The 15,757-nt window shown below is 39.2% G+C and overlaps 1 protein-coding gene across 5 annotated transcripts in view; it reads left to right on the plus strand.

The window, feature by feature from the left end:
- Positions 1 to 4,189: 4,189 nt before the first annotated feature.
- tcf3b (transcription factor 3b) overlaps positions 4,190 to 15,757 on the plus strand; it is a 31,079-nt gene continuing 19,511 nt past the window's right edge. For 4 of the 5 annotated variants that reach the window (XM_041791200.1, XM_041791202.1, XM_041791203.1 and 1 more), the window contains exons 1-4: positions 4,190 to 4,741; positions 7,540 to 7,636; positions 9,631 to 9,703; positions 15,315 to 15,388. In XM_041791200.1, the coding sequence (XP_041647134.1) occupies positions 7,562 to 7,636; positions 9,631 to 9,703; positions 15,315 to 15,388 (222 nt within the window). In that variant the 5' untranslated portion in view covers positions 4,190 to 4,741; positions 7,540 to 7,561. The remainder of the gene's footprint in view (positions 4,742 to 7,539; positions 7,637 to 9,630; positions 9,704 to 15,314; positions 15,389 to 15,757) is intronic. The other variant, XM_041791204.1, reaches the window with a different exon arrangement.

Raw genomic sequence — 15,757 nt, forward strand, 5'->3', positions numbered from 1 at the left:
GGAAATTTTTGGCATCCTAATTCACTCATAAAAACCTTAAAAAACACATGATGTTAATACAGTCTAAAGTAAATAGATCTTTAAGCAACTTTCTTGTCTTTCTCTCCATGTTACACCATAAATTCTGGTTTACACTCATGTCACCATTGAATGCACTCTGTTCATTAAGGTTAAGACTCACTATGTATGTTTTTTTTTTGTTCTTTTTCTTCCGCCCTCTCCCCCTCTTCAGCCTGGCTGCCCTTGTACATGCTCTCCATGTCAGACCCAGCTGTTACTACAAACTACTTGGAGGGCTTACAAGCCTCATTGCTAATACTGACAACAGCTCTATTCTTACTTAAGGCCCTAACGTCTACTGGAAAAATAGAGCGAAAATATGAGAGATTTTCTCTGCCTCCACTACAAATTCATCTCCCCAAACAGATGTTTCCATCTGTTCAAATCTAATCTTTTGATTAATACATTCCTCAATGAAAGGATTCCAAATAGGTGTTTGATAAATAACTCAAGATGCCCTTTCTTTGATAGCCTAGATTATTTTCTGCTGCCACGGCTGTGTTTGCTTTAATTTCCTGCAAATGTGTGAGTACCTGTGCATGTGTGACCAAATGTGAATGTGTGCATGGTATGTTTGTGAAGGTATTTATGGCCCATATGTGCGTTTGTTCCTAGCAGTAACCCCATTACATTCCTAAGACGGTCCATGAGACTAATTAATGTTCTGTGCCGAGGCTTTTCTTTTACCCAGGGGACACCCAATGGATTATTTACCTATATGTCCTATTGACAGCAAATCCCCCTTCCCAACGGTTACCTCTGAACAAATAGGCAGTTTGAGGCATTAGGATGCATAATAACACTGTGTAGTATCTGGATTTGCTATGTCTTAACTTAGTTATACAGCTTACAACCAAGACATGGCACCCTGCCCACATAATGACTAAAAGAAACTTGAGTCACAGTGTCCTTTGTAGTGGTCAATAGTGACTATACTCTGTGCTAAGAAATTGTTTTTAAGGCTATGCTCTCTGTATTTTCATGTTGTGTCCGTCAAAAATTTTATGCTTATAGAATTTGTGTCACTATAACAAGGTAAATTTGGAGGTTGAAGGCCGGAAAACAAAGGAGTGTCATCTAAACTTCCCCTCTTCTTTGACGAGGTTTGCCCTCGGGATAAAAACAACAGCTGTCTAACACCTACCCACACTTTTCAAAAGAGTGGTTATTGTGTGTTTTTTTTGTGAGGGATGCTGTGTGCATACTGAACAAGGGTTGGTAATGCATTGTCAGGGTTATCTTATCTTTTTCCTTTGTAGGGAGCTCATTATCGCTATAGTTTCTTCACTGGAGTTAATTAAAAATATCTATTTGTAAGGGCTGTTGTCTTTAAATCAGCATTTTAACATTACAGCCACATTTGCAGTTATCATCCTGTAACCTATGCCCTCCCTGTTTGAACGGTTTCCTCTGAACCCCCCAAACACTCTCTCACACACTCACATTTATTAACACATATATGCACGCACACACATAAACCCCCCTCCCCTCACTGTGATCCTACACTCTCTACTCTCCCTCCTCTCCACTCTGCTCTAGAGCAGGCAGTTAGGCTACTAGGGGCGCTGTTGGTTTTATGTTTAACGGCTCATTCCCAAAAGAACCGCTTCTAGGTAGTACAGCACAAACATACATTGATTTAGACTATAAATAATTCAGTTATGAACAATTTCACATTGAATCCTTTATATTAATCTATTTTTGTCAGTTTTTGAAAGGAGAATGCCATGAGGGTTTTTGCTTTTCGGGGTATTTATTTGTCTAATAAATTTATTTTTCAATTGATGGAAGCTGAATGTCAGTTTTTGGACTGCTTGTTGAACAACAGTGACATTTGGAATAAGTCTATATCCTCTTGGAACATTTTCCCGAGTTAGGTTAGAAGAGCAATTGGAAATACATTATTTCTTTGCAACTCAAGAAGGTGTTACTAACCATTTTGAGGCTAGCTAACTTGGCAAAAACATCAAATTTGCAACCTTGCTGTATTTAACATCAAAGGGTCAAGCTAAACTGGTATTTTAAATACAAAACTTGTCAAAAAGTCCCAATTTGCCCATTTCTCTTTCATATTAACCCATGAGGAGACAAGTATACTTTAGCCTGTAAATCACAGTTGTAGCATACTGATATAGAAAATAATATGGAAGTTAGCATTAGCAACGATAATAGTTTGTATGCCAATGTGGTTCACAGATTGTCTACTAATACAACCTACCTTTGAACATTATTCTAATAATGTATGTTGAATAACGTATTAGAATTATTGATACCTCAAGAAAATAATGTTGAAGTTAACATTAGCAATGGCGCTAGTCAATACACAGTATGGTTCACAAATTGTCTCCTAATGTAGCCTAAATTTGTTTTATATTATTAAGACGTATTTCAAATAAATGTCATTGAGTTATTCAGCCCTATAGACAGTAATGTGGAAATTAGCATTAGCAACGTTGCTAGTCAACACACGATATATATTTCACTAATTTATCTCCTAATATTCCGTACTTTTGTAAACATATATAAAAACGTATGTCAAATAAATGTCATTAGGTTACTGATACTTAAAGAACATAATGTGGAAGTAACTATAAGCAAAGATGCAAATCGAAACAAAGTAGCGTTCACAAATGTGAATCCTAATGCAGCCTTCTTTTGTAAACAAATAAAACTGAGTGTAAAAATAAATGTGAAATAAAGGTCATAGAATTATTAGTATATAATAATCATAATATGAAAGTTAGCATAAGTAAAGACGGTAGTCAAAACATAGATATAGATCACAAATGTGTATCCTAATGTAATTTTGTAAACAAATATAATTTTTGTAAAAAATCATGTTTAATTTTCTTCATTGAGCTATTGGTGTTATGGAAGTTAGCATTAGGAATGATTTTAGTTAAAATACAGCGGGTATGGTTCACAAAGTCATCCCCTAGTGTAGCCTACTCTTTAAAACAAACATAATTATTTAAAAATGTCTGTCTGATATTCATCAGAATTATTAATATCTAAAAAAATAATGCAGAAGTTAGCATTAGCAATAATGTTAGGTGGTTCATAGATATTTACAGGTTTGGCTCCAAATGACACATACTTTTGTAAACAAATATAGTTACTCTAATGCCATATAATTATTAATATCTAAAGATACAGCATGGAAGCTATCAATTGCAATGATGCTAGTCAATACACAGTACTAACTGTACTTTTGTCAATAGTCAAAAAATGTGTGTCAAATAAATGTCATTGGGTTATTGATACCAAAAGAAAATAAAGTGGTAGTTAGCATTAGCAAAGACATTTGTCAAAACACAGTAGATATGATTCATAAATTTGTCACAAACTGTAGCCAACTTTAATCAATTATCATATAATGTATTTCAAATAAATATCATTGGGTTATCGATCCCTTAATGAAATAAAATGGAAGTTAGCATTAGCAATGATGTGAGTCTATACATTGATTTGGTCCACACATTTGTCTTCAGATGTAGCGTATTCTTCTAGACAGATATAATTATTCGAAAAATGTATGTCAAATAAATGTCAAAGAATTACTGATATCTGAAGAAAATAAAATGAAAGTTAGCATTACCAATTAAGCAATTATGATGGTCAATACAGTAGATATGGTCCACAAAATTGTCTCCTAATGTTACCAACTTCTGTTAACAATAATAATTTTCATTGTATTATTAAAAATGAATTTGAAGTTAGCTTAGCACTGATGCTAGCCTATATATATATATGTCTGTGTGTGTGTGTATAAACAACGTTCCGAATAACGGAAATCCCTGAACTTCTTTGACATTGCTATTGTTTGTTGACTGAAAAAGAAAAACTAAAGCACTTGCTTTGATATGTTATTTTTGGAAACTAGAAGAAGAGGACACACCAACCATAGTAATAAAATGATGTCAGCGGGCATGTTGGAGCCCCCCCAGCCAGCCTCCCTGAGCACACAGGGAAAGTGAGCGTCAAGAAGAAGGCGGGGATAGAATTGATTCACAGCTAGTCAATGGCTGCCTTTACTGTCAATCAAGCACTTACGCTTTCCCATTGGCGGAATCCGCTCGCATTTATCGTGCCATCTCGTCAAGCTGCTGCTGTGTAATCGCAGGTAACTTTCTTAGCATAGCCTTCCGCTGGACGACATAGTGCTCGCAGTGCCCCTGCATTTTGAGGATTAAAAACGCATTTCACCACACAGTACTTCATGAATAGGCGTTTCTGTTATTTTAGACACCGGAAGACGTCAAGGCTGTATTTTTTTCTCCGTAGAAATACCCAGTCTCTCAAAGGCGTTTGAAATCGGACACCGCTGGCATTGAGGCCCTCACTTTTGTGCGGAGGGATACGGTGTTGCGTCTGACAATGTGGACGGAGGTGGTGAAGATGTCTACGAGAAGAATGAAATCATCTCAGTTGTAACAACAAAAAAGGAAGACGCGAGATTAGTTACTATAATAGATTTGTTTGCACACAGACTTGTTACATTGAAGCAAACACGTGGGCGCTGCGTGAAAAACAGGCTTACCGGGACAAAAGGAAGACATCTGCGGTGCTCCAATGCGTTTCGTGCACTGAGGTCGAAATTCTCTTGAAGTTTTATGTTTTTCCCCTTGCGAGTCTCCGCTTTTCTTTTTACTGTTGGATATCAGACACTTGGCCAGGAGAGGTAAAAATGCCTTCTTTCACTTCATGTTTCGGGGGAAGTTGCATGAATTCGATGGGTTTCACTGTCACCTATTTTGACGCCTGCAATTTTCGAAAAGTTTTTGGGAATGTGTGGTTAAAGCGGGGGATGTTAAGTTTTTTTGTCTGGTTTGAGGTGGCGAGCCAAGTGTGTGATGGTCTCCGCATCGACCACGGAGAGGAGGAAATTACTCCTTTGTTCTGCAGAAGACTCGACTTGGGTTTAATGTTTGTCCTGTCTAACAAGCCTCGTTTTGTTTTTCACTGTGTCTCCGTTTTAGCTAGTAGGTGGAAATGAGAAATCTTAACGTCGTGTAACGCTGGGGAGCATTTAGCTAAACTTTGTGCTGGGGGCCCTGTAGCCTAGGCTATCTATTTTCCACACAAGCCAGAAACAAACTTTCCATAAAACCCCTTAGGTAGCCCTTTAAACATTCCTTTATGGAAGTGTCTGGCCACCAGCTAGACTTTATTTTATTGCACATTTGGCAGGAAATTCCTCCCTCTCCCACCCCCACCGTCTCCTCCAGTGAACTCCCTCATAATGCACGACTTGAACCCTAATATGTGAAAGAAAGAGCTCCCTTTTTGTTGCCTAAAGTTTGGAGCATTACTCTCATTCTGCAGGAATATAGCATTCGTAGTTTTTATCCATGATTTTTTTTTCTCTCCATAACTGTAGATTATGATTTTGTATAGTGTGGCTGATGTAAACATAGTTGAAAATAAATGGTGAATGGGTTAAGTTGTCAGTAGTAGCTTGGCCTTAGATGTGGCCTAGCAGAGATGGTCAGATGTAAAGCCTATATCATTTGGTGCCGGAGATTTTAACTCTCATTTTTCAGTATAAAGTGATTATTATTTATGTAATATTCCTGGCTCAAGACATAAACAACCCTTCTTCCGTAAAGCATCTGAATCAACAGTTGAATACGCTTTGCTGCTCAGTGCAGCAGCCCGTGTCTCTACAGTGAAAGCATCGACACAAACTCTTATTTTTCTGAGTTAAATTTGTTTTATTCTGAACCAATAACAGCTACAACAACAGAATGGTATGTCTTTTAAATTTTGTTTCGTTTGTAACAGTACCATTTGTGTAAGGCAGACAGAATTGACTTAATTTGGCCTTTTGTTATGTTTGAAGCCATGGTCAGAACCTGAGGCAGGCAGGTCCTGTTTGGTGTTGTTTATTTCAACGGGATGTTAGTTGTGAAGCATCTGTTTCGCTCATTTTTTTTCTTGTATGAAGAATGGCCTTCCTTCTTCATGTGTTGGGTGACAAAGACCCCCTGATCTGCAGCTTCAAATATTGATCCAGGAGTAGCTGAAGATGCCATTTTGTTATGTTAAGCCCCTCCATGTGCTCTGCTCCTCCTAACTAGGTAGATAAATCCTTTATCTGATATGTAGGATTTTTAGACGTGTTTTTGACCGGTTTTGGCCCAGATTGGCCACTGTTTTCAGAAGTTCAGAAACCAGTGACAGACATTTTTCTGGCTTATTTACACTGGGGGCGATATGTTGTGTATTCACTTCCTTTCCTTGTCTCAAGGTTACATTAGTTCTGCTCACCTTACTTCTTTGCACTTGGATCAGGCGGTTTGTTTCCCCCAAAGTGACTTTATTTTCATCGTAGATGTAGAAAATGGGACATTTTATGTATACTTTTGATTGTTTTGCCTTCAGATGGTTCGTTGTTTATTTTTTTAATCTTCCTACATACCTTAAAATAGTGAGGGTTCCCCTCTTTTACATTTTCCAACTTGAATTAGCTTTTAAAAGATCTATTGTTTATGCATTTTTATAGCATGAATTAATGTTACACTGTATTACAAAAAGGCAGTAAAAGCACACCACCTGTTGGTGTCCAAGTGCCTCTATTCATCCGCTTGCTCCTCTTACTACTAGTCCTCTGTGAGGCTCACAGATCCTCCGCTCAGCATCAGAGAGCGGCCTCAGGCTTGTGTTGGAATGCAAAACACAGGGTAAATCCAGTATTCATGCTCACTGTGTCATTTGACAAGCTTCTTTCTGAGTTGACATATGGTAATTTGGTAATGACGTGTTTGCATACAGTCATTAGCTCTGCCTTTCACCTCTATTTCCTTGGGCTAACAATAGTCCCAATTATGTCTGTAATTGTAAATGTATTACACTCTCTTTTATGTTGCAGTGATCGACATATGGTTGTGTTTTTCGCCAGGGTTGCATAAAATGGTAGATGATTTTTTTTCATTACTAGGTAGTGTTTTGACTAAGGGCAGAGGATTCATCATTTCATGGCCGTGTCTCTCCTATTTGGATAGGAAAGCAGTGCCTGGCTTATATTAGCATTTTTAATAGACTGGGTGTTAAGTAGCCCAGTGTTGTCTGTTTTTCCCTCATCAGCTTGTATTTCAGTGAGGCGGTAATTTGAGCTATATGTTTTGGCTAGCTGTAATAGACAATCATTACATTTTCTACGCTGATTTCTCAAATGCTTAAATTCAGCCACACACCTAGATATTTCTATGTGTAACATTTCATTTCAATTACAACTTAAATGGCATAGTTAGTTTTGATAAAAGTTGATGTTTGGTGATGCTGATGTAGTCCTGAATGGGCTGTTATGGGAGAGTGTCAGCATGCATTTAAAGTCACCCCAAGGAGTGGCGATACAGCAAAGGCAGAGTAGTTAAATTCATTAATTACCTTCATCCTCTGTTTTTAAAAGCTTTATGTAACTTCTCTTTGTGCTTGCTAGTGCCATTAAAATCCTCTATCTGCAAATTTCTCTCATAGGGTTTATTAGAGACTGAAGGGTATGAGCGAACAGCAGCAAAGAATGGCTGCAGTGGGAACTGACAAGGAACTCAGCGACCTCCTGGATTTCAGCGCGGTAAGAGAGCGGGGAGAGCAGTCTGGTTGGTTTTTGGGGGGCAGTGGGAGGCAAAAGGAGAGCGATACAGGTGTGGGAATGGCCAAACGAGAGCTGGAGGTCTGCATGAGAGAAATGGGGAAAGGGCCGAGGGAGGAACATCAGCAGAAAGTTTAATTTTGGCTAAATTGCTACTGAAATTCATTATTTTGTTATTTTGCTCCAATAGTTTGGGTCAGCTTGATATTTTCATCTTTTATTCTTGTCATGCAGAGTGAAATACCTCAGGGCGACAGGTAAAAAGGAATGTAGTTTTTAAAATATAGATTATTTATTATGAAGTTGTTTCAAAGATACAAAAATAAGGAAGTGGATCCTTGCTACTCTGAACTGGCATCCACTGAAAATGTAAATACTTTATAACAAACAAAAGCAAATAGTTTCCCTTTTTGTCTTGATAACACAATCTAAATGGGCATCACTGTCACATATAACTGGGTGGAGTAGTAAGAATGCACTTCTGCATTTCTTTTGCAATATTTTTCATGTTTTTTTTTTTTAGGAGGAAATTTTAACTGCGCTGTTTTCAGAGGTATCCTTCAGAAATTTTCTACAAAGTGGTTAGAAAATATCAGTTTTTTCTGTTCTGCATCTATTGACGTGTGTTTCTTTTTGCGGCGAAGGTTTTGTTGAGCTTTTCTCTCACGTAAACATCTTAGAGGCCCAGTGGAGTTGTATTATTATTTATACAAAACAAAATAACCCTGTTAAGGCTAAATTCCCAGCTCTTGATATATTATGTGATATATATATATATATATATATATATATATGATGCAAAAATGTGTATTTATGTTTTCTATTATTCATATGAGACACAACAGGTGATTAACTTCTAATCAAGACTTGTTTTGCACACTTTATGTCCCATTAGATTTCTTTTAGCAAGGTGAAGTTTTGTAAAGCTGAAATGTTTATACTACAACAAAAGCTACTTCAAAGTTTTCTGAGTGTTTCATACTAGAGTACAACTGTAAAAGCTTCAGTTTGTTTCAGACGAGTTGTTCATACCTTGTTATTCAGTCCACAGCTCTGCTCACAGTCATACTCTGTGCCATACGATCAGTATTTGAGGAGTATTTTTTTCTCTTCCCCCTGAAAAAAAAACACTCCTTGATGTGAAGGGGGTTAGTGGAAAAGTTCTTATCAGACAGTTGTTAATAAAAGTTCAAATTGATCAGCTGCTGATTACTACCAGCAGATATTCAGCCTGAAAATGACATTAATAATTGGTTGAGAAACTGTCAAACAGTGTGCAAACATACTTCACCTCTTTGTTTAATTGCCACCTAGTAACAGAAATGCATGCTATTTTGGACAGCGAATAAAGACACCAGAAATGTTTGACAGATCTTCAACCAAATTCAATGGAAAGGATGATTGCTTCTAAATTGGTTGTTGGACCATGTACATACGCCCTGAAAAAAATAAATAAGGGAGAGTGATCATATGTGAGGTGGCAAGTTGTGTTATGTTGTCCTAGTTAGAAACATGTTTGGTTAGTAAATGAGAGTTTGGCTGTGTCGCTGAATTATGCCACAAAGCAGAAATTTAGATCACGCTGTATCTTCCCACAGTAGCTCAGTGACGCCAGTGGCCTCATTAGTATGGCTTGAAAAAAAAAAGAAAAATAAAGGTTTATATGAGAATATGTCTCAAACGTTTTACATCCAGCTGACTTTTTCAGGCAAAACTTTCCTCTGTATTTTTATAAACATAAGATTTTCAAAGGGTTATTTCTAAAATTACTGTCACGTTTCCTTTTTCCAGAATGTTTTTATGCCGTTAATGGTGAAATTGTGTTTTTCATAAGATTCTGTCTGATCCGAGACAGTGTCCACACTCAAATATCTGTCTAAACTACATGTATTTGGTTTATTGGAGGAAGCAGGATGTGTGAAGTGTGCCGTTCTTTTCTTTGTTAGTTACCGTGTCTTTCCTCTTTTGTCTTGTAGATGTTCGCGCCTCCAGTTGCCAATGGGAAGAACAGGACAATGACACTTGCCAGCAGCCAGTTTGGTGGATCAGGTAAGCTTTTAAGCTGCACATGGAAACCCACACTCAGTTTTCAAACCAGCGTTGCTGCTAGGGATGTGATGATACGCTCAATCCACATTATGAAACGCATCACAAGACTGGACCCTTATCAAGATTTTTAGGTATATTTACTCTTTTCTTATAAAGACATGAGTTCAAAGTCTTAAAGAATAAACTATTATTTAAATTCCCTCATTTAAAAAAAATGCATATCCATTTTCCTTATGTTTTACTCTTTAACATTAAAGTTGTATAGTTACTGATAAAATAATGCATATTTTTGTTGTAAAAAGCAAAGCTGATAATTTCTTACAGACTTTTTAAAAATGTTTGTTTGAAATGAGAAAGGGACTTTCTGCTACAGGTTTTGATAAAAGGATGCTGCTATTCCTATTTTGTCAAGCCACTAATTAGTCTGTATTAAATGGTGTTACATCCCTATAAATGTTAAAACTGTGAGTAAAATAGATTTCATGAGTTATTCAGCTGGAGAGAGATGTATAAATTCTTATGCTTTTTAAAAAAATGTATCCTATAGTTTGTCGAACAGGTTATCTGAACAGGTTCCTACTAAATGTAGTACGCCTTGCCTTTTCTCACATGTTTTATCTGTTATTTTGTGTTTTTGAGGTATCAGTTTTCTTGTGTAGCAGTCAGATTCTTTCACTTCCCATTTCTTTCTTTCTTAACTATTTTAAGTGTAAAGTAGCTGTAGTTAAATCCCCCTCCATCACCTGAGCTTTGGAGCGAGCCCCTCTTTCTTCCTGAATGTTATTAGTCGGTCGTGTTACTTTCGTTCCTCTGTCACCCTGCCAACCTAGCGTGTGAAATCGAGTCACACTCCCCAGTGCTCCCCAGAGTGAGAACTTGGCCACTGAGGAACAAAGGCAAAAAAAGGGGCTTATGGACTTGAAACGACTCCCCCACCCTGAAGTGTAAAACACTCCTCCCCCAACACTGCGCAGGACTCTTTCCCCCCACTGATCTGCAGGAAATGGCTCGAGTCCGAGACAATGTCCCTCACCCCCAGCTCGCAGCCTCTTAAACCGGCCCAGCATGCAGTGAGTGGCCAGAGTGGAAGAGAGAGCTTGTTGAATAGAGGGATCAGCCCGAGGAAGGCAGGATTCTGTTTGTTTCTATTACAGCAGGCAATTACTAAGCAGTGAGGAGTTAATTCCTTCCCCCCTCCTCATGTCCTAAAGTGTGGCCCTCTGTCATTGACACCCATTTTCATGTGACTCTTCAAGCTGCCCCATTTAACTTTGGGAGATCTGCAGGTACCCTCTAACAACACACAGGAGTCAGAAATGTTCAAATCTGTGAATTCAAGCCAAGGGTGTTGTTGTATGTTTGTGGTTTTAAAGTGTGTGTAATACAGAGTATAGCTAGTCTAAATGGAGAAGACTCACTGTGTGTGTAAAGGAGAGGAAACTGGCTTGAATATTACATGTATGATTTTCTTCTAATGTAATGGCTGGATTTGTCAACATGAGCTCTTTTGTGAACTCAGCCAAAAAGATTGCTCATTATTTGAAAATATGATGCTGTTCTAGCCCAGAAACCAATCTGTTATAAAGATGATGACCATCTCAGAGCAATGTCCATCTATGACGTCACTTAGGCCACTTGTATATTCAGGGATCCAGCAGCGCGGGAACGGCAGCGAGCAGCCCAGTGGCCCACCAGACCACCTCTATTCATCAACACAAAAGTGCTCAGAGGGGTGCTAATTGCATTAGGCGTCCTTCTCCCTTCCTCAGTGGCCACAGCGTGTGTGCGTGCGTGCGTGAGTGTGGGGATGGGTGTGTCGGGTAGAGTTGAGGGGAGAGGATTGGCAAGAAGAGTGGGATGTTTGAGAAGTAGGGGAGGCAGGGTGTGATGGTGTGTGGTGTGAGCTGGCCAAGCCCACAAGCCTTTAGGCAGGCGTCCCCTCTGTCACCTCTGCAGCTGCTGGCAACGTCTCTGAACCCTCGACACATACAAACACAGAGGACGCGACAGGATCGCTTCCCTCAGATCACAACAAACAACATAGAGAATTTACACATGTGGTTTCTCTCGGTAGCTAGCTTAGAAAAGATGCATTTGGCTTCTGCACCCCGTGTTGTGTACCTGCATCCGCCTGCAGTGTAGTGTCGAGTTTTTCTCTGTGCATTGGCGGGGTTGTGGTAGGAAAATCTAAGCCCTCAAAAAAGAGGAAATCTCAAAGGAGAGTGGCTTCCTTCTTCAAATGAATTAGATGTTTTCAGAGAGTGCAGCCGTGAGAAGGCTTTGTGGCTCAGAAAATAAATATTTTTCTGGGTTCTGGTTGAAAGTCAGTATTTGTCTTGCCTTGTGATTTTCACTTGAGTACTTTTACACTTCAAAAAAATGTGGATGGATGTGATTTATGTCCAAAGAAGTACCTGTTGTTTTTAATTTCTACTGAAGAGGTCTCCATCAGTCCTATTCCGCCCATTATCTGAGGGTAGAATAATTATTGTTAGACTATTTTGGCAGTGTAAACTGATGAGTATTCTGATGTATTGTGTAGTTGAAATTGAAGAATTGAATAATAATTTGCAGCTCTGTGGTTTCTTCTGTTACATGTGGCTTTAAAAACAGAAATGACTAATCTGTTCAACTCCACAATCAATAAGTAAAATCCACGGAAACAGAAAAAACATTTTTATGTTAAAGACAGCTTTTTAAAGCATCGCACATTTGTTTTCTGCGTCTTTTGGAAAAAATATCATCTGTATATCACAATAATCACCTCTTATTAAAAGACAGATGATTTATCAGATAATTTGTTTTGTAAGTGTTGAACAGTAGGACTAAAAGGCAACTCTAAAAACAATTATTTATGGTAATACAAGCTCAGGAGTAGAGTAAGTGATGAAATATATCCAGGATTTGGCAGGAGAAGCTGCCTTCTCAATGAAATTTATAGTGTTCAGGGCTATTTTTATTCACAGGCAAAATGTTGGTTCAAAACAAAGTACAAAAGTATTTTTACTGGGCAAGATAATTGATGTAGGAGTACACTGCTGACCTACTTTAAATGGTGAATATCATCTTTTTTAAATAGGACCCAAATCTCACCTGTATAAAATCTGCCTAGGAACATAACCTGGATCTCTTCATTATCTGATACAGTATCTAGTGAAAAGTATAGTTTGCCATCTCATTAAGTTTTTTAGTAATACTTACTATTTACATCATCTTTTTGCATTTCTGACAGTCACTTTGTGTTGAGTATTACATGTGACTGAGATTAACAACAACAAAGAAAGATCTCTCTTCAGGCAGAGTCTCGCTCTCCTAGGCTGGCTGAGCGTCAGTGTCACCTCAGCAGCTCTCCACCTTGTTTTAATTGCCTCCGAGTTAATTACTCCAGTAAGTGTGAAACAATGTTGTCAGACTTCTCCTGCACAGCCGTGCTTTCACTCTATCCTCTGCACCCCCGCTGGCCAAATGGAGGCTTCATAGGCGGATGAGTTGTGTGTTGAAAAAAGCTGTGAAGATTATGAAGTTACTCTGTAGGCCTGCTCGGCACAGACAGCTAGTAACAGGAGACAGTGATAATGTGTAATGTTGTGGGTACCTTTTAAACATAACTTAGCTTAGCGTTGTTTGTGCAAAAATGTAATTACCTCACTTTTAGGAGGGGTTGACCGATCGTTGGTCTGGCCTGTTATTGAGGCTGATACTTGCCATTTAGCCGATTATTGGTGTTGGCCTTTTATTTCACTGATGATTGATGCAATATATTAATTAAAAGGTGTGCTACTTTGACTCCACTGTGAGGTGTGTCTTCCCCTCTGGCTTTGTTTTCACCCTTTACAGCCTCGCCTCAATAACTATCTAATTGGCCAAATGCCTCATGACTGCCAGCCAATCAGCATCGAGGCCTGGGTGGCACTGAAACAAAACGTTTTGTGTTCCTGCTGCTGCTGCTGTTTCTCAAGCGAACAGAGCTAGTGCGAGGTTTGGTTGTATGCTTATTTCTTTACCATGCAATTTTTCTTTTGTCATATTTAGTACATCTTGTTTGTTGTAATAAATGCATATCGATTTCATATATCAGTTATTGGCTTTAAGTGTCCAGGACTCTATTTTTGTTGCCGTGGTACTAAAAATTGTATCTGTATTGTTTGATCTTTACCAGAGTCATATCAAAGTTTAGAATTCAGCTATCCCAACAGCCCTAGTTTATTTTGTGCCGTAGTTTAGGCCAGAAAGAGGAAAAACAAGCACAAGCCTACTGGAGTAAAACTTGTGCTTTCTTTTCTAGCCTGTTTGTTGATTTGCCTCCCCTAAAAAGGATTTTTATCACGCTAATTTGATATCACTTTTCTGGCATGGACGTTTGGCTGCAGCATCTTCATAGAAAGTCTGTCATCTTTATTTAGCAGCAAGCCCGTCACCAACGTCCTGTGCCATTGGACATGGCTGATGGTGGTGCAGAGCTTTATTAGTGCTGTGGCCTTTCAGCAGGGCCGATCTGACAGTGAGCGAGGCTGATCTTTTGAGGTCCCCTCTCCTTCCTGCTCGCCTGAATCTCCATGCCACTGGCATCAGCTCCATAGATCACGGCTGTCGCAGCGTGTGTAGGTGCTTGCACCGCTCTGTTAGTCTCATCACTCATTCTCACTCGTCAGCCAGGCGGCTGATCTCACCCAGACCCCTCTCACTCTGCCTTCCCTCTTGTTCCCCTCTCTCTCTCTCTCTCTCTCTGTCTCTCTCTCTCTCTCTCTCTCTCCCTCTCCCTCCCTCTCTCGTCCCCTTGCTTTCTCCTTCCACCCGCTCCCTCTCTTTTGCTTTCTCACACACATTTTTTTAATTAGGCAAAAATCAAAGACAAAATATGAATATTCATAAGGAAACCACATTAATATGCACAATTATGCAAATCAGCATGCAATTAAGGCTTGTGTCTCCAGAGAGCCTGGATAGCATTAGTGCATAAGACAGGGAGAAGGGGATGATGGGGGTATTTTGGAGTTTTCTGCTTCACCAGTCTTTTGGCTGTGTTTTTCCTTTGTGCCACACATCACTTCTTTCTTTACCTAAAATATTGTGCTTCGTGTTTTGGCTTTACATATTTTGTTTTGTGTTATTTCAGAGTGTGTCAGATTGAGTGAGTGGAATTTAATGTGGTTTATATGACATTTCATCCTCTTGGATTACATTAGGGATGTGGATGGTTAATTTTCTGCTATTCAGTGACCGTAATAAACACTAATGGGAACACTGAGCTGCATTTCCATGTTTTTTTTTTTTTTTTTTCTGGAAATGGCGCAACATTGCATCTTGAATGTGACAGCGACGTCTTTGATCAATGGTGATGCTCACTCCTGCAAGCCTATTGTGGCCACTTAAGGACGTTGAATGTTGTAGGAGTAGGACATAGTGACAGGTTGCCTTGATATGAGTCCAGCATTTGAGCATTTCTGCAGTAACGCACAGGAAAATAAATTTATGCTCCCATTAGAGGATTGGAAACATAATTCAAAGCCATAATTCCCTTTTACCTGCCGTTTGACTGTTCATGTCTGTCTCAGATTACCTCTAGGTCTCTCTGCATACCTGTCAGTACTAACTGTATGTCTTTCCACAGCAATAGACGAGCGCAGTGGCTCAGGGTCTTGGGGCTCGGCTGAACAGAACAGCCCCTCTTTCAGCCAAGGACGGGTAAGCTCCCTCACACACTCCGCTCTTAAGTCTCACATGATTTTAAGTTTGGAGATCTTAGCTTTAACACCAGATGCCATGATATTGTCACACACTTGCACATGTTCAGTTAATCACTCTGCCATAGACTAACTCACACACACCCCACTCCCCCTACCAGTGCAACAGCTTAGCGCTTTTCATGCCGTGTGCCATGTTTGATTTGAAGTGGTAGTTTTACTTTCTACCTAATAACCTTGGCTCGGGATCCTCGGCGTTGGCAAGCTCTCTGGTAGCCCAGAACCTCTGTGGAAGCCCACCGGTAATTGCAGCTTCACATCCGCTGTAAATGTCTTGGCACAACTCAGTGTAAATACAAGGAACAGGGGG

Source organism: Cheilinus undulatus, linkage group 7 (genome assembly GCF_018320785.1).
Source record: "Cheilinus undulatus linkage group 7, ASM1832078v1, whole genome shotgun sequence".
Classification (NCBI taxonomy): Eukaryota; Metazoa; Chordata; class Actinopteri; order Labriformes; family Labridae; genus Cheilinus; species Cheilinus undulatus.